Genomic DNA, 19,068 nt, shown 5'->3' on the forward strand with positions numbered 1-19,068 from the left:
AAAGAGGAAGTTTGATCAGCTGCAGCCCGATCTTCCTCTTCATGTTCGATTTGTACTAAGGTGGGGACAGCGACGCCGATGTTGATTTGGCACCGGGGACACGTGTCACTACAACCGCACGAGAGCCCCGGGACCATGAGTGCTGACACTGCTGGAACAGCACCAACTATAGGATTCTTTTTTATTTTATCTGGGCAAAAATTTAGATCAATAAGTGGTTGTCCAAGTATTGGACAACCCCTTTAAGGTTAAGTATAGAAGATGTATTATGCCACCTAATAGGATAACGTGACAATTTGTTGCTCTGTTTTAAGACGAAGACCCAGTATCTGCTGAGACAGAACGAAGGCCTTACATAATTATCAAAAAGTAAGAAAAAGATAAGTCTTTCAAAAAGGTTGCCAAAAAGTGGGCAAAGTGATTAGTGTTAGAAATATCAGAACGGATTCACAATAAAAACGGCATGCAAAACATTACCAAAAATTTTTATATAAAAGCACCATTGGGAAAAAAATGACCAGTTAATGTGAACAATGGTGACTTTCCACTATCCCTCTAAATCAGATCTTAATGTCAACCACACAGTTCATACAAATTATTTTTCTGCTTTAGGGTATGTGCACACGTTGCGGATCTGCAGCGGTTTTGGCCCTGCGGATCCGCAGCAGTTTTCCAAGTGATGTACAGTACCATGTTATCCTATGGAAAACAAAAAACGCTGTGCACATGCTTCGGAAAAATCCGCGCGGAAACGCAGGGGTTTATTTTCCGCAGCATGTCAATTCTTTGTGTGGATTCCGCAGCGTTTTTACATCTATTCCATTATAGGAATCCGCAGGTGTAAAAACACATGTGAAATCCGCAGGTAAAACGCAGGCATTTTGACCTGCGGATTCTGCAGATTCCGCGTGGAAAAATCCGCAGACGAATCCGCAACGTGTGCACATACCCTAAATGTTTTTTTTTGGTGGCAAACCAATTCACATCAGGGTTAAAGGGAAGCTGTCAGCAGGATTGTGCACAGTAACCTGCAGACAGTGTCAGGTCGGCGCCGTTATACGGATTACAATGATACCTTGGTTGATGAAATCCGTCTTGTTCTGTCTTAATCTTTATTTTCAGTTTTGTGTTAATGAGATGCTCGAGTCCTAAGGTGGGGTTCATGTATGTGGTGCTCTGATTAGGTATTCATAATGCAGAATGCTGACAGGTCACATTTCCCTCACTGCCCCCTAGTTTGCATAAAGAATACCATCACATACTGAATTAAAAAAAAAACCCTTCTGCAGGCAGGTGCCAGCCGTGACACCTGCGCTGCAGCATAATCGCATGGTTACTGTGCACTTGATCCCTTTTGCAGATTTATTTGAACGAGAAAAAAAAAAGTCATTTTGAAAATGCGCAGTAGCAGCTATCGGTTTGTATAGAGATCCGATAGCTGCTGTTGTGCAGGCGGTGCCATCTTGCTGGAGAAGAGGAAAAGAAAAAAAGTCCTCCTCCAAGATGGCGCCGCCTGCACAGTAGCAACTCTTGAAGATCCCCGACAGTTGCTATTGCGCAGGCGCAGCGGGTGCCATTTTAAAAATGACTTTTTTTTCCCTCGCTCAAATAAATCTGCAAAAGGGATTACGTGCACAGTAACCATGTGATTACGCTGCAGCGCAGGTGCCACCTGCTTGCAGTTTTTTTTTTTTAAATTTTGATTCAGTATGTGATGGTATTCATTATGCAAACTAGGGGGCAGTGAGGGATCAGTGACCTGTCAGCAGTCTGCATTATGAATACCTAATGAGAGCACCACATACATGAACCCCACCTTAGGACACGAGCATATCATTAACACAAAACTGAAAATAAAGATGAAGACACAACAAGACGGATTTCATCAACCAAGGTATCATTTTATTCAGTATAACGGTGCCGACCTGCCACTGTCTGTAGGTTACTATGCATAATCCTGCTGACAGGTTCCCTTTGAAGGATCATCCAACTGCTTTCATAACAAGGGGTAGATGCTGCAGATATGTTACCTCTGAAATTGTCTTGGGGTTTGTGGTTGATTTCTGTGCTTGAAGCAGAGACTGCGCTGGACAGAGCTGCGTGGTCATTGCTGAGGCTCACAGACTCTTCTCTCTGATTTACCAACTATACCAGGGAAAGAACATACAATTGTAATCACTGATTGGTAACCACACAGCAGAAGATCATGTCTCATTGGACATGTAAAATTATACAGGGAAAAAAAAGATAGATCTAATTAAATAAATAATTTCGGTGCACTTCTGTACACAAATTCACGAAGTGTGCCTTGCAGCACTCACAATAAAGAAGCTGGTGTCAGGCTATGTGCCCACATATGTAGAAAATTCCTGACTAAAAACTGGACTCCTTTCCAGGAAAAACGCATTTTTGTGCGCGTTTTTTACGCTTTTTTCCCGGAAAATCCACATTCTTATAGAATATAGTTGGAAATGCGTTTTTTTCCCCCGCAAAATTAATGAAGATGCCGTGTTTTTTTCCGCGATGCATTTTTTTTGCGGAAAAAAAACGCATCATGTGCACAATAATTGCAGAATGTATTATAAGAATGGGATGCTTAATGTATATGTTTTAAAGCGTTTTTGCAGGGAAAAACGCTTATACATGAAAAAAACGGTTACGTGGGCAGACAGCCTCAAGTATTCAAGCAGGTCGCCAAAAAATGCACGCAAAATCCACGTGTATTCATACCAGTGCTGTAAACTACTGTACAAGTACTTACACTGATCACTTAAGAATTTAAAGAATTAATTTAAATGTTTTTTTTCTAAATTCATTCAACTAATTTAAAATGGAAAAAAAAAAGTGTGTATACATTTCCATGTATGTATAATAGACATGATTTTTAGTAAGCTAGCCATTTATAATATTTAACAGGATACTATACAAGAATAAAAAAAGTTCATTCTCCCGGCCAACATGTGGCTCGGACATTCAGATAGTCAGTGAACGCAGGACAATTTTTTTAGAACATGCCAGATGTATCAAGTTATTGGCTAAGGGTAAGAAGCTGAATATAAAATTTATAGACAATTTTACTAAGGTTAGAATCCTCCAATTAAAGACATTGATCATGTTCAATTACAGTTCATGGGATATTTAACTCTGACACCAGAATTACACAAAAATAGACCATCAGATAACATGTGCCTGCTTATTAAAATGAAACACAACCTATTAAATTTATGTTACCTATTTTATTAATTTACAAATCAGATTTCATGAGTTTCTTCTATTGCTTCATTCAGACGAGCATATGTTTCGGCCATATGCACAATGGACAGAATAAGGACAACACACAAACCAAAGCAAGTGAATGGGGAACTTCAGATGAAAAAAAATCGTAGCATGCACTATTCTGATCCATTTTTCGTATCAGACTCGCTCATTAAATTTAAGGGGTGCTTTAAAAAGATAAAACATTAGATAATGGACATCATCCAATTGGCACACTCTTTTACTGATACAATTGCAATTTACAAAGCTGTATTTGGTCTTTTTTTGTTAAATATGGCATATGAAAAACAGATTAAAAAAAAATCTTCTGCTTGTTCAGGATGAAAAACTATTCCATATACTCATCTGAGCCAGCCTAAAACTTGTAACTTTTCTATGAACCTGCTTTCTGGCTCTGCTAGCAGAACACATGGAAATATTCTCAAAAAGTCCAGCTTATGACCGCCTTCACACATTCCAATTTTCAGAGAGTTTAAATTTTTTTTTTTAATTCTATAACACTTGAGATGTGCATGTTTTTAGTATTTCTGAAGCCCAAAATGGTACGGTAATTTAAAAAAGAAACATCCCGCATATGTAAAATAATTACCTATATTTCAAATATCTAATTACACCGAGATGAACATTTACAGATTTGGGCAATTTAACATGAGTCCTCTTGCTCCCACAAAGTTGTAAAATATTCATCATATTATGGGAGTATTTTTGGCCTATTAATATTTTAATGGAGCAAATCTGTTTTAACATTGAAACGTTATTAAAAGGAGAGGTAATACAGATGCTTTAGATAGTTCCCAAGATAAACATTAAAATATCCAGCATTCGAAGTGTCCTTTGACATGCGTTCAATTTCCGAGGTTTTTTAATTTTTATTTATGGATATGGTTAACAACCTTCCCATTACATCACCTTACTCAAAGGGCCAAGCTTAATCAAATTAGCATGACTTCCTTTCTGTCTCTGTAACTAGATTGCACTTGCAAATGGCTCTTGCATGTTTCCCTGAAGAATGTAACTTTCCCAACCAGTGTTGTCCTTTTTAACTTGCACTAAGCCTTTGCTTTGTTCTGTTCTTTCAACGCCTCTAGTGTCAATCCCACTTGCAGGGCTTCACAATACCCAAAGGGTTAAAGCCATTAAGATGCAATGTCCACACACAACAGGTGTACAAACAGCCCTTTGTCTGGGCAGAGTGGCCTTCTCCACAAGGCCTGATAGGATGGCAGTTTAATTGTGCAGCTCATTACCATACAGCTGACAGTCTGCTATTTGACTACAGAAGGCTGTTGCTCCAAGGCGCACTTGTATACATATCCATGATTAGAGACCTCGCTCCCCAATAAAACCAGACTACAACAAACAGACCTACACCGGCCTTTGAACTGCTCACAGATTCTGCTATAATTTTCATGAACAGTCAACCAGCAACTGCCTTCATAAGACAAGCTTATACAACTGCCTGGGCAGTTCCACCACATGGAGGGGCCACAAATTACAGAAGTGTTAGGTGTTACAATGGCGCCTATTACTGTGGGGCAGCCCTTGATCATAAAAACCTATGGCGTAAAAAATACAATACAATGTAGACTAACGCAAACATGAGTCACAAATATCACACCTTTATCCCAGAGGCATAACAAGCAAATTATACGTAAAATCAATCTAAAAAATCCCAAGGAGTGAATAATTTCAAGAAATTTACAAGAATTCTCCATATTAACAAGCCCAACTCTTGGGAGTTACTTGACTGCTATTTTATAGTTCCTTAACCAATGGCTCAAAAAGACTACACTTTTTTTTTTTTTAAATAAATTAAATACTTTATTCATTATCAAAAAAGTCTCAGTCCCCACTATCAGCTATAGATGGCTCACGTTATGTCTCCTCTTCTCGGGTCTCTAAATGCGTTTACTTCAAAGAAAAACCTAGTAACACACAGACAGGCCCTGAAAGAGCTGTTTAAAATAGTTTTTTCTTAAATGTATTTAACAACCTCATTACCGGAGGTATTTTGTTTTTGCTCCCCTTCTTCCCAGAGCCATAACTTTTTAATTTTTTTTTTTCGGTCAATATAGCCATGTGAGCTCAGGCTTGCTTTTTGCGAGACGAGTTGTACTTTGGAATGACACCACTGGTTTTAACATATCGTGTACTGGAAAACGGGAAAGAAATGTCAAGTGCGGTGAAATTGCAAAATTGCAATTCCACTATTGTTTTGCCTTTCTACCATGTTCACTAAATGCTAAAACTGACCTGCCATTATGATTCCCAAGGCCATTAAGAGTTCATAAGACATCGAAAAATGAAATCTTGCAATTTTCACACTAGCCACTAGACCCACTATCAGACTCACCCTGCCTGTCCTTTACAGAAGACTTTTCAGCAGTCATTATCATCATAGCCAGGATTATGATGACAGGTAGTCCCGCTATATAGAGAAGTAAACACAGGATCCACCATTTACCAAAGGTGATGGGTCAGTTTACCCCATCCTCATTTCCCACGTTATAACATTATTATTATTATTTATTGTTATAGCGCCATTTATTCCATGGCGCTTTACATGTGAGGGGGGTATACATAAAAACAAGTACAATAATCTTAAACAATACAAGTCATAACTGGTACAGGAGGAGAGAGGACCCTGCCCGCGAGGGCTCACAATCTTCAAGGGATGGGTGATAATACAGTAGGCGAGGGTAGAGCTGGTCGTGCAGCGGTTTGGTCGATCGGTGGTTACTGCAGGTTATAGGCTTGTCGGAAGAGGTGGGTCTTCAGGCTCTTTTTGAAGGTTTCGATGGTAGGTGAGAGTCTGATATGTTGTGGTAGAGAGTTCCAGAGTAGGGGTGATGCGCATTCCCTAGTTACACTTCTCTACCGCTACATAGGGTCAGAGTTACAGGGCCTAATTCATCAACGCTTTCAATATGGCATAAAAAAAGTTGTGAAACATTGCAACTCAAAGCCACACCTAAATTTTGTGACTATTCACATCTTCACACCAGTTTCTTCCAGCTAAGTTTTAATAAGAAATTGGTTTATTCTAACAAAAAAAAATCCTCAGAAAAACATTAATATTTGGTACTGCTGCGTTTGTAACGACCCATACTAGTAAACTAATATAGTGGTTATTAAAAAAAAAAAAAAAAAAAAGTGAATGAACACATATGACATCTTAAATGGTACCAATAAAAATTACATCTCGCTACACAAAAAACAAGCACTACACAATTATGTGAACTGAAAAACAAAAAAAGAGTGCCGGCCAACTGATCGTTGAGGGAAAAGTTGATCACGCATAATCCGATTTCAAGCTGCCGATCAAATAGCTGTCCCAGAGATAAGCCGCCAGCAGAGATGTCTGTAGGTGGTTCTCTTGTAGGGAAAACAGGAGAACTCAGCCAAACAAGCGCTCCTGCGCATGGGAGAGACAGCCGAGATGGTTAGTGGCCAAACAATTGATTGTTCAGTTGACAGCAATCTAATCTGTATGGCCGCCTTTACTCTACATCTGCAGGCCTATCAGAGACCCGCAGCTGCAGAGAACACTGGTGTCACTTCACAGGTGGGGCTTGTGGTATGACACCATTAGACTGTCAGCAATGCCAACATGCTCAACAGCTGAATGCTTCTGATAGTATTTACTCTAGAGCTGTAAGCCTATGCAAAAGCAAAATCAGCCACGTAGGTGGAAATTATTGATGCATGGGGTCCATATAAAGGGACACAATATCCCTTTATGTGGCCCCATACAATAATAATATCCTTTAACATGGCCCCATACAATAATAATGACTCGTCATATGGGTGCCACATAGGGTTACATTTGTGATGTATGAGAGGGTACAAAGGAAGACATAACAGTATGGGGCCACATAGGAGGACAACATTACTGAATGGTGCCATATATGGAGACATGATATTGACAATGTTCAAAAATAAAACTGAATTATAAAAATAGGTAATTTTTGGATGACATATACCCGTTAATGAGTATCAGAGAAGCAGAACCTTACAATAATCTCTACAATGCTAGGTGATTATCTGCAATTTAAACAAAAATTTAGCAAATTTTGTAAAGAAAAAAAAATTGATAAAACAAAACAAGAAATAAATAAAACACAATTTTCATGCCTGTTCAGAGAAATCTTTTTTTTTCTTTTTTAAAAGTTTTCATAAATGTGGAATTTCCCGACGTCTTTATTTTTGGTATACTAAATGTTTCTTTATTTTAAGACAACCTTTTTAACCAGGTTTTTTTTAGGCGGTGTACTCAACCTCTGCTAGAATTCAGAGTTGTGCATGCAAGTCACAAACATTCTGCTGACTCAATATTTGCAGAGCTCCAAGCCTCCTCTGGCATTAACCAATACAAAAACTGTCAGTAGGAATTTCATTGCCTGGGTTTCTAAAGCTGAGATGTGGCATTAAAGCCTTCCATCACTAAGCACAATGCCAAGTGTTAGATGGAGTGGTGAACAGCATGTCGCCACTGGACTTCATTGCAGCAAAAACATGTTTGGTGGAGGGATGGGTTTATACTGTACTTCTGTATCTGGCAGTCAGATGGATGAGTCTTGGTTTGGCAAATGCCAGGAGAATGATACTAATACTAATAATGATAATGCTAATTCTAGTAAAATGCTTCAGCATACAAAGACATTTTAGAATTTTAGACAAATTGCCGCCAACTTTGTGGGAACAGTTTTGGGAAAGCCCTTTTCTGTTCCAGCCTCACTGATCCTCAGTGCATAAACCAAGGTCTATGATGGCATGACGGAGTTAAGTTGGTTTTATAAGAATGTAGAATGTAAGCCCGCAAGTGCAAGGTCCGCTTCCCTCTGTACCGGTCTACCTTTGTTAGTTTCTACTATAAGTGATATTTTGATGAACCCCCTTCTCATGAAAAGCACCATGGAATCAATGGTGCTATAATAATAATAATAATAATAATAATAATAATAATAATAATAATAAATGTGACTGGCCACAAAAAGTCTTGACCCCAAACACCTTTGGAATTAACTAGTGCAGAGATTGAGAGCAAGTCCTTCTAATCCAATCTCAACATCTCACATTCCAAAATCTGTAGAAAGCCTTTTCTGAAGAGTGGAAGCTACTACAGCTACAAAGGGAAACCATGAAACCATATTATTGCATATGTATTTAGAACTGAAGGTCACAGAAGCTCTTGCCCCAATACATTTGTACATATAGTGTATGTTTTGTATAGTATTTAAATATATTAAACAGTACGTTCTATCATTTAGGGCTTGAATAAAAAAAGACGTGTAAATTAATTGAATGGAGGAAAAAAATGCACCCACGTTCCCAGTATGTCTTGCCTCGATTATCTACTCTTGCAAAATTTAATTTAAGCACAGTTTAACTTAAAAAATGCAAAATGAAAAGACAGTAGGAAAAAATAAGCTTCACTTCTCAGAATTTAAATATGTTGCCTGTAAAGCTACTTAAAAAACAAATCACAAATTACATAAAAGATATCAGACTGCTTATCTGGCGGTATCCGCATTTACACGCATGCACATCATAAGCTCTGCATGCAAGGGTTTGCCATCCTTTTACGATCGCATGCATTCTTTAGCTTATTTTTTGTTTTTGTTTTTAAGAATAAATTACATTTAGCGATGCCAATAAATTTGGTTCAAGGCCTGTTATTCTGTGCATACACAGACCCAGGTCTAAGTCTCACGCATGCAATTTTCATACAAGAGAATGAAACTGTGCAAGCAAAAATAATTGTTAAAATCTACTTTTCACTTATTCTTCAGTTTTCCACCTTCAAACTGATCCAATACCTTTAACAAGGATGGAATGAATTATTTTACGCAGCTTTGGGATTAATCTAAAATTGTTTCCTTTCCAGTGTTACTTCCACTACAGCTGTGCTCTGTCCCTTTTCATTTTTGTAAGAATTAGGAGTGGGGGGCTGGGGGAGGGGGCAGAGTTAAAAATTTTAGGCCTGCACAAACCAACATTCACATTCAAGCTGCATACTGCCAGCATCTGCTATTGAAGTCTAGTTCCAATTTACAATAAACAGCTTTTCCAGACCAGAACGCTTGAAATTCAGTCCCTCCTGACTGCTTTTCCTATTCAATCTCTCAGCACAGTATTTCAAGGAGAAAAATGTTCTGCCAATTATTACACATCTGGAAAAAATGCATGTATAAGCTAAAATATACTCTGCAGAAAGTGTCTGCTTTCGGCGTATGGCAAAGCGGGATTTTATGGGCCACTGACAAGGTCAGAGTATGCAAGCTATTCATTTTTAGTCTTCACTTCTGGCTAAATGTGCACTTCAAACTTGAAATTAGTAGCAGGTGTCCCCACGTAATCTTGTTAGTGTGTCTAAAAAGATTACAATGCACGTTATTAATAAATCTAATGCATTTCCAAACTATTAAGCATTTTTCATCCATGTTTCCACAGTAGTAAAAAATTGCACAATACCATCACCCATATTTACTGTAAAATACCAAAGTGCTGGACTTACCATTGATGCCTGTCGACTGTTTGGTACTAGTCCAGCTGTCCCATAATTTGAAGTCAGGCTTATAATGGGTCCATTGTGTGTCGCCCCCAGTAAACTGTGTATATCAGCAGGCATGCTTGTGGAAGGTCCGACTGCATGGTTCCGCAGTACGTGTATTGCATCATCAAGTCGATCTAGACGATCCTCCATTCGAGACTGCTGGAAAGGCAATAAAAAGCAGAGACTATTGCCAGCTATTTAATAGATTACATTTTTATTATACCACACTAACTGCTCAGCAATGTCACCAAGCATCATATGAAACAAACTAGAAACGGAAGACATTGGGGAACTCTAGGCTAGAATGTGCACTCCATGTCTGTTTATAGTGTAGGCCGTTTATAGGCGCAATCCTTCCGACACAACAAACGTGGGGAGAAAACAAAAGCTAAAGAAGATACAATATGTACTCATAAAACATGCAGATAATAGTAGCCACCATCATGAAATAATCAGAAATTAAGAAATCTACTTGTAGTGTTACAGAATATTTGCCACATTATTTCACTCAGCTTAGAGGGCAAACATACATTTAAGACTCCATTCACATAGTGTTTCTGGATTAGTTATGGCACAGGAAAGGTTTCTCAAACATTAACAGCAAAGGTATGCGACTGTAACTTACATGACGCATAGGCTCCCCCATTATAGAAAAGTGTCTTTGTAAAAGGCCACATTAAGCTGTAGTGAAAAGTTGTCAAACTCAATAAAAAAAAACAAAAAAAAAAAACGCAGAAGCATATCCCCCAAAACCCATATGGACTAAAAGAACCTTCTTCTGGCACATGTCAGTTATAAACCAAAAACTCAATGTGAATACAGTCTAAAACGATTTCCAAACATTGTAAGGAATTTAGTGCATGCAACTCTGTAAAAGTTTTTTGTTTTTTTTTTACAAATTCAAATGATCTAACATACAGGAAAGATGTATATCTTTGTACCGTGTTAGCCAGTAGATAGAAAAATATTCAGGATTGAGAGTCCTCAGTAGTTGATACCTTTTAATGGCTAACTGAAAAGATGGTAATACATTGCAAGCTTTCGAGACTACTCAGGTCTCTTCATCAGGCTAGACTAATACAAAATCTGAAGTCACATATTTATGCACAATACAGCCTAGAAAAAATGCAATAGATAAGACAAGTGACGTGAAGCAGAACTATCAATATGGGAGAGGGAGAAACATAAATATAAACATTGGACCAGTTCATAGATAAGGAGTCTGGATGTTTTATGGTCGTCTGATTGGGGTCTAGTTCTGTGTTGTGATGCCCCGCAAGGTTTTAAAAGGAAATTCCTTAATTGATGTAAAAAGACATAAATCCATGCGACACATTCATTCCAGCACTGAGAGTGTCAAAGTTCGTCATAAATTTGTACTCCCAAACTCGTCTCTCTCTCTGAGAATTGAAGTTACCTTTCAATACCAGTAATTTCATATCCACGTTGCTGTGATCAGGGATACAGAAATGTTTTGCTACAGGTAGATCCATTCTTTTTTCTCTTATTGTGTGACGATGAGCATTCATCCTTGTTCTAAGCTTTTGCCCTGTCTCCCCCACATACAGACCCCCAGTTGGACATTTAGTACAAATAATTAAGTACACCACATTAGATGTAATGCAGCTGAAAGTACCTGGGATCTTGTAGTCCTGATGTGAGTTGGGGATCTTTATCTTGTCCGTGGTCATTATAAATGGACAGGTTTTACATTTTTTCTGGTTGCAAGGAAAGGTTCCTGCAGCTGTTGGAGAGGACAGGGAGCTTCTGACAATGATGCTTCTTAAATTTGGGGGCTGCCTAAAACACAGCAGTGGGGGGGGTCTGAAAAAATGGATTGTAATCGGGCATATTTTTGTAGTAAAGGTTGTAATTTCCGTGCAGCTCCCCTTAGCACCTCCAGACCTCCAGTACCTTAAATGGGACAGTTTCCATCCAAAACACATAAAGAACTCTATTATCTATAGCCAAGCCATCAGATACAATCGTATATGTTCCAACCCCATGGATAGAGACAAACACCTTGGTCGCCTCAAAAAGACCTTTTTGAATCAGGGTTACCATCCAAGAACAATTGAAAACCAAATTACAAGAGCCACCAGATTGTCAAGGAAACACCTGCTACATTACAAAGCAAAAGAAGAAAATAACCGAGTGCCTCTAGCAGTCACCTACAACCCAAATTTGGAGGTGCTAAGGGGAGCTGCACGGAAATTACAACCTTTACTACAAAAAGATGCCCGATTAAAATCCATTTTTCCAGACCCCCCAATGCTGTGTTTTAGGCAGCCCCCAAATTTAAGAAGCTTCATTGTCAGAAGCTCCCTGTCCTCTCCAACAGCTGCAGGAACCTTTCCTTGCAACCAGAAAAAATGTAAAACCTGTCCATTTATAATGACCACGGACAAGATAAAGATCCCCAACTCACATCAGGACTACAAGATCCCAGGTACTTTCAGCTGCATCACATCTAATGTGGTGTACTTAATTATTTGTACTACATGTCCAACTGGGGGTCTGTATGTGGGGGAGACAGGACAAAAGCTTAGAACAAGGATGAATGCTCATCGTCACACAATAAGAGAAAAAAGAATGGATCTACCTGTGGCAAAACATTTCTGTATCCCTGATCACAGCAACGTGGATATGAAATTACTGGTATTGAAAGGTAACTTCATTTCTCAGAGAGAGAGACGAGTTTGGGAGTACAAATTTATGACGAACTTTGACACTCTCAGTGCTGGAATGAATGTGTCGCATGGATTTATGTCTTTTTACATCAATTAAGGAATTTCCTTTTAAAACCTTGTGGGGGCATCACAACACAGAACTAGACCCCAATCATAGGACCATAAAACATCCGGACTCCTTATCTATGAATTGGTCCAATGTTTATATTTATGTTTCTCCCTCTCCCATATTGATAGTTCTGCTTCACGTCACTTGTCTTATCTATTGCATTTTTTCTAGGCTGTATTGTGCATAAATATGTGACTTCAGATTTTGTATTAGTCTAGCCTGATGAAGAGACATGTGTAGTCTCGAAAGCTTGCAATGTGTCACCATCTTTTCAGTTAGCCATTAAAAGGTATCAACTACTGAGGACTCTCAATCCTGAGTATTTTTAATGATCTAACATGAATGGAACTTTAAAGCTTTCAGATGGGACCCCAGGTAATATTCCTGGCTTTAGTCTAGGTCAATATTGCCATAAAGCACAATAAAAGGGTTTCAGTTAGATCTTCAGAAGTAGGGTACATGCTACATTACCACTTGCAATATCAGCGATGTCCTGCAGGTGTCTGCCCCCCATCTACTGGGTCTGGTATAAGGCGAGCCACTAAAGCCTAATCATTGCGTAAGGCCGATATTAGGTAGAGCATACATATGGCTTATTAGCATCACTGCATATACGTTTTGATTGTTTTATTTGGCGTCTAACTTCTTGCTACAATATAAGCCCTTCGGATCACCATACGGCAGGTTTTTTGAGCCAAAGTGATTCCAGAAAGAACAGAAAATATAAAGCAAGGACTTAATGTTCCTCCATCCTGCTGGATGGACTTTAGCTAGGGAAAAAAAACCTCAATGTGAGTTTCCAGCCAGCATGGAGCGGATGTAATTAGCCATCAATGGAATGTCTATGTATTTTTCTATGACCACTGGCCACAATGGTCAACTGTTTAGGTCATCGATTAAATATATATTGTAGACCTGCAACAGATAGATCATTAGTGTTTACTGAAGCTTTGTAGACCATTTTTCACTTTAATGAAGTATTTTATTCCCATCAGTGACCATGAAAGATTGTGCTCTGTGATCTGCAACAAAATGCAAACATGTTGCAATGTCATCTTTTCTTTGGCTATACAACTCTTGCCTATACAACATACCCCTAGGTACACATAGATATGCATGCAATTACTAAAATGCTACACAAAATGATTGCAAAATAGGGTGTTTAGTCGTAAAAAAAAAAAAAAATTATCTATAACATGCAAAGCATGGGAAAAGTAAACTGTGAAAGGAATACACTGTCACAAAGAAAAGGCACCGGCTGAAGAGAAATACTACTACCTCACAGACATCCTTTAAGAATGACATAGCATCTTGCAAATGCTCGTGGAGTTGCTGTTCAACGCGATTTTTCTGGCAAAAGTCAAGACAGAACAAGAAGCAGAGCAAAAGTTATGATAAATTAAAGGGCAAAGGAGGAAATAAGTGAAGTGCTAATCTGCTTGAAATGTTAGTCAAGTTATTGCAGAAGTCTGTAGAGAAAGGCAAAAAAAATCTACAGATGGAAAAATCTTCATGGGGTGTAAAAATACATTCAAAATAAATGGTAAAGACTAAGACCTAATACTCTGCCAAGCATCTCAAACCAAGTAGGGGAAATATTGACAACTGATTACTCAGAAAAGTATGATCTGTTGTATGAAATGCCTAAATTAATGTATATAATGGCAATTTAAAGTGAATTTGGAAGCAAGGTTGACCCCCCCACTAAACCATTTATATGCGCAGTGGGTGGGAGAATGGGCTTATCGAAAGTCTGTCTCCTCAGTTAACAATATTAGCTCTTCTTTCTCTTGATCGCTAGCGGAAATCGCGCACCCGTGCAGATCAGGAGTCTTTTTGCTTTTGTGCAGTAACTTGCTTTTCTGAGGACATAGGTGTAAAAGCCAAAAGACCACTCATTTGAACAGGTGCGCAACTTTTTGTCTGGCGATCAACTGATAGAGGGAGACACCAATATATTAATGACTGAAGAGGCAGAGTTTCGGTAAGTGCATTCTCATGCCAAATGTACTTAACTCATTTGCATATGCAATAAAATGGGAATTTATCAAGATTTAGCCAACGCAATAAAAATATAAAGGTAGCACAGCGAGTTAAATTTTCTCCGGGCTACATGCACATAAAATAGGTTAAGGCGTCTAAGAGGTTTAAATTGACAAATTCCCTTAAAAAGAATTGAAATTAATACTGCCTCACTGTGCATGTGGTTCAATGCCAGATCAGAGTGAATTAGAAAACCGGTGAAGAATGTTGATGAATGCACAGCGTAATTTTCCGAATTGTATATGCTGGAAAAAGTGCTACATAAACATTGCGCTCATAAAGAACACCATGTTTTTTTCAATCAAGGTATGAACAGAATATAACTACAAATCTGCCCCAAAGTATGTTTACTGTGCAATAAAGTAAAAAAAAAAAAAAACACTAAATGCAAAAGGAAAATGGAGATCCCTATTAAGGAACCCAAAGTAAAACGTAACTTTTATTTGTAACCAATGAAGGGAAACACACACACGTCCCTTCATTATTTACAAATAAAAGTTAAACTTTACTTTAAAGGTCCTTAATAAGGATCTCCATTTGCCTTTGGCAGTTAGTGTGTATTTTGTTCAATAACCCTACGCTGACCTAGAACAGTTTGCTTGAATGTTCAATACTTAAAGTAAACCAGTTAGATTCATGCAGCCCCAACCACAAGCGGCATGATCAGACACTACCTGCATAATTTCAGCCTAGTATGTTTATATGTTTTACTTTAAAATGCTGCGGCGTTTGAGAGAAAACAGTCAACTGGCGACTATAGGAAGAAATCGGACTAGTCCGATGTGGTCCTCGTGAGAAGACATATATTTCCCAGGCAGCATCTCAAACCATGACTAAAACATACCTGGGTGGAATACATAAGCCAATGTCTGATTGTTGATGCCAGTAGTTCGGGCAGCATGAATCTGATGACAGATACCATTAAAAGAGGTTGAACAGGATTAGAAAAACATGGCTGCTTTCATTCAGAAATAGTGCCACCCCTGAGCATGGATTAAGTGTGGTACTGCAGCTCAGCTCCATTTACTACTGAAATAAAGCGGCCAAGTTTTCTGGAGACAATAAAGGTGTCTCTTCAATAAATGTGCTTACATTCATTGGGCCACCTAGATTAATGATAAAGAATATGTAACAAGCATTTGTGAAAAGAAAAGTTTGTTAGCAAAATGGTGCATTCTGCTCACATAGCGATAGTAGGTTGGCAGTGGTTCACAGGTCAGATTCTCTACCATTAAACTGTAGCAAATCACCTTCAATTCTATTAACTCATGCTCGATCACAAACCAGCCCGCTCGCGGCAAATTAGCAGTGGGTTTATGGAAGGATACTGGCCTCCCATAACAGTAATTTAGCAGCAGCTGTCTCTCAAATGGAGGATTTGACGACCAGGAACAGATGGTGACAGACACACCCTATAGGTTTTATATTGTTCACCCAAACCAGGCCATTTGCTTGCTAAGAATTTATCTGTAACATCATATGGTTGGTTTCTTCCCTGAATGGACAGCTATGAAAAATTTAAGGGCTTGAAAAGCACAGTTAGTGTATGATAACAACACCATTTCCCTTACCAGGGAGTGAAGCGAATTTTCATAGCTGGGAGAAGAAGGTGCTTGCCCTCCTTGTCTAGACCACTGGTTGGCACCTGAAGAAACAACATTGGTATTAGAGATTGAAAAAAAAAAAAGAACACTAATCACTTACTAGCAAAAGATTTATGTAGTTAAAAACGTCATTCAAAACATTATATTAAAAAGGAAAAAAGTTAAAAATGTCACTTTTAATATGTGAACTTGTGAAAAAAAATAATAAAAATAAAAACATGATAGGTCATACAAAAAAAAAAGTAGTAAATGGAGTATCAGCAGAACCATACTCCAAGATGCAATATTACATGAACACTTATTTTGTATATATACACACACATTTTATTTCTGTGACTTGTATGAACATATGTAATTTTGATACCACTCGTCTGTAAAACACTTGGGAAGTATTAAAGACAATATGCTTGTGAATAGGCCATTGAAGCTTTCCGAATAAGCACCATCTCCTACCAGCAAAGAAGACAACATAAATGATTTATGTGCTCAGAATTCACTTTCCGCATAACCTCACCAGATGAATAATGCAGCAACAACATTAATAAATTATGGATATACCACTGAAAATCAGAAAAGCACATCAAAGTAAAGGCCTATGGGTACGTTTCTTCAATCACAACTGTGCCTGGGAAAGGGGGAATATGTTTATTACAAATTTCTTTTTGGGCTTTCCACAAATTAATATTATTTGAAAGAAACGCACCGCATAAAGACAAGACATCTGGAATGACACAATTGAGAGAAAACACCAGAACAAATTTTACAAACCCTTGATAGCTAAAAGTCTCACTGCAGGTTGTTCAGCAAGGAAATTTGCACACACATTTTGCATATTTCTACACATAAATTCTGTGTCCTCCACCCCCCCCCCCAATACAGATAGTGAGAAAAGGCAGCAATGTAAAGAGCACTTGCTTCTGAAGACATGCCTTTGTGTTCCTCATTACATGGATGTGTTGATTCAGAAGCTCAGTTTGGCACGGCTTGTTTCAGCAGCTGCTGCCGCTCATCATTCAACCATTCTCTATGTTGTGCAAGTTCTAAATCATCACATCAGGTGAATCTTCTAAACCCATCAATCCATCACTTGGAATCAACCGACGCACAACTTCTTTCCCTTTAGCCCATGTTTAAAAGTGGCACCGTCGCTTGTAGCAAATAACTAAACTGCTGCTTTTCTTTTACAAATTACCACTGAAGAAAGAAAAGGGGTCTGGTCAGTAAGGAAGGGGCAGCTACTCCACTTTCACCTGTAAAGACTTTTGATCATATTTAACCTACTGTTTCATCTTTTTTATAAACATAACAGTAAGGACACAGATCCATTCTAGATCTAGATTTTGTATATTCATTGCAGGATCTGCTTAGAGCAGGGATGCAAGATCTTCTGATAAGTAGTGTTATCACCTGTGGGAGAATCTACTCTCATTACATAATTTAGAAGTCAGGCAATAAGGGCCCCGTCACACATAGCGACTAACCAGCGATCCCGACAATGATATCACCTTGTCAGGATCGCTGGTGAGTCACTATGTTATCGCTGGTGAGCTGCCAAACAGGCAGCTTCACCAGCGATCAGGACCAGCGACATGCGGGTAACAAGCGACGCATGCCGCTTAGTTACCCGCAGTGTATCTTAGTTACCAGCGCGCTGATGCAGGGAGCTGGTAACCAAGGTACACATCGGGTTTCTAGGGGGCGTGCGTCACTTGAAACCCGATGTGTACCTTGGTTATCAGCTCCCTGCATCAGCGCGCTGGTAACTAAGGTACACATTGGGTTTATAGGTGCTGCGCGCCCCTTAGTAACCCGATGTGTACCTTGGTTACCATCTCCTGCTCGCTGGTCTCCCGCCTGTCACACGCAGCGATGCATGCTGACCAGCGGGAGACCAGCGACCCCAAAAATGTCCAGACCTTTCAACAGCGATCCCCGGCAGGGGGGCCGGTCGCTGATCGCTGTCACACACAGCGATCTCGCTGGTGAGATCGCTGTTGCATCACAAAACTTGTGACTCAGCAGCGATCTCGCTAGCGAGATCGCTATGTGTGACGGGGTCTTTAGTCACCAACAAGGTGTTCCTGTAATGTTGGTCCAAACTACTCATATAAATTAGGACAGCTGAGAGTCCTTCTGGCCTGGTCAATTGGGATTGCAGGCTGGATATTACTTTATCTAAACAATAAGGCCAGGGCTACAAGGCAACATGTGTCACGAGACAGGGTGATCGCGGTAGCAAATTGCAGCGTCTTCCATCATGATTTCATATAATGCAACCTACCATGACAGAGTCCCAAATGTTTCCAGATGTGTTGAATCTTCTGTCACTTGCCATGCGAGTTGGTTGTGACTTATCAACCATTTGGCAGTTTTGTTTTTTTTAATAGCAACAATGTAGCTCTAAAATAATCGTGTGACAGCAAGTCCCAGATACTAGTTGCAGAAATGTTTTGGGTCACATGACTTGTCGGAGATTTGCGGGCATAGGATACATGTCGCTGTGTAGCCCCAGCCTCATACTGAAGAATATTTATTGCGATGTCGGGAAAAGAAACAATCATTCATACTACTCTACTGGTGAAATCGCAACAACAAAAATAGTTAAAATTAATGTGTTGAAATGCAGAGATCTACTGTCTAAATTATCATTTAAAGAGACAAAACTATCATCCACAAGGTACGATTTAGGAGATAATACTGGAGCGTAATGCCCAAGTGATGGTAAGACTTGGTCTACCCTTTATGGGTTACATTTGGCCATCTAAAGGCATTGTGAGGAATAGTAATAAA

General features: G+C 39.0%; 1 protein-coding gene across 10 annotated transcripts in view; it reads right to left on the reverse strand.

The window, feature by feature from the left end:
- Positions 1–19,068, reverse strand: part of TCF12 (transcription factor 12) — a 308,625-nt gene that overhangs the window by 6,750 nt on the left and 282,807 nt on the right. For 6 of the 10 annotated variants that reach the window (XM_073586987.1, XM_073586988.1, XM_073586985.1 and 3 more), the window contains 4 exons: positions 16,246–16,319; positions 13,910–13,981; positions 9,794–9,991; positions 2,031–2,145 (listed from right to left, as the gene is read on the reverse strand). In XM_073586987.1, coding sequence (XP_073443088.1) covers positions 2,031–2,145; positions 9,794–9,991; positions 13,910–13,981; positions 16,246–16,319 — 459 coding nt within the window. The remainder of the gene's footprint in view (positions 1–2,030; positions 2,146–9,793; positions 9,992–13,909; positions 13,982–16,245; positions 16,320–19,068) is intronic. The other 4 variants (XM_073586989.1, XM_073586995.1, XM_073586986.1 and 1 more) reach the window with 3 other exon arrangements.

Source organism: Dendrobates tinctorius, unplaced genomic scaffold (assembly GCF_039654945.1).
Source record: "Dendrobates tinctorius isolate UK_male_01 unplaced genomic scaffold, ASM3965494v1 ptg000097l, whole genome shotgun sequence".
In the NCBI taxonomy this organism is placed as follows: Eukaryota; Metazoa; Chordata; class Amphibia; order Anura; family Dendrobatidae; genus Dendrobates; species Dendrobates tinctorius.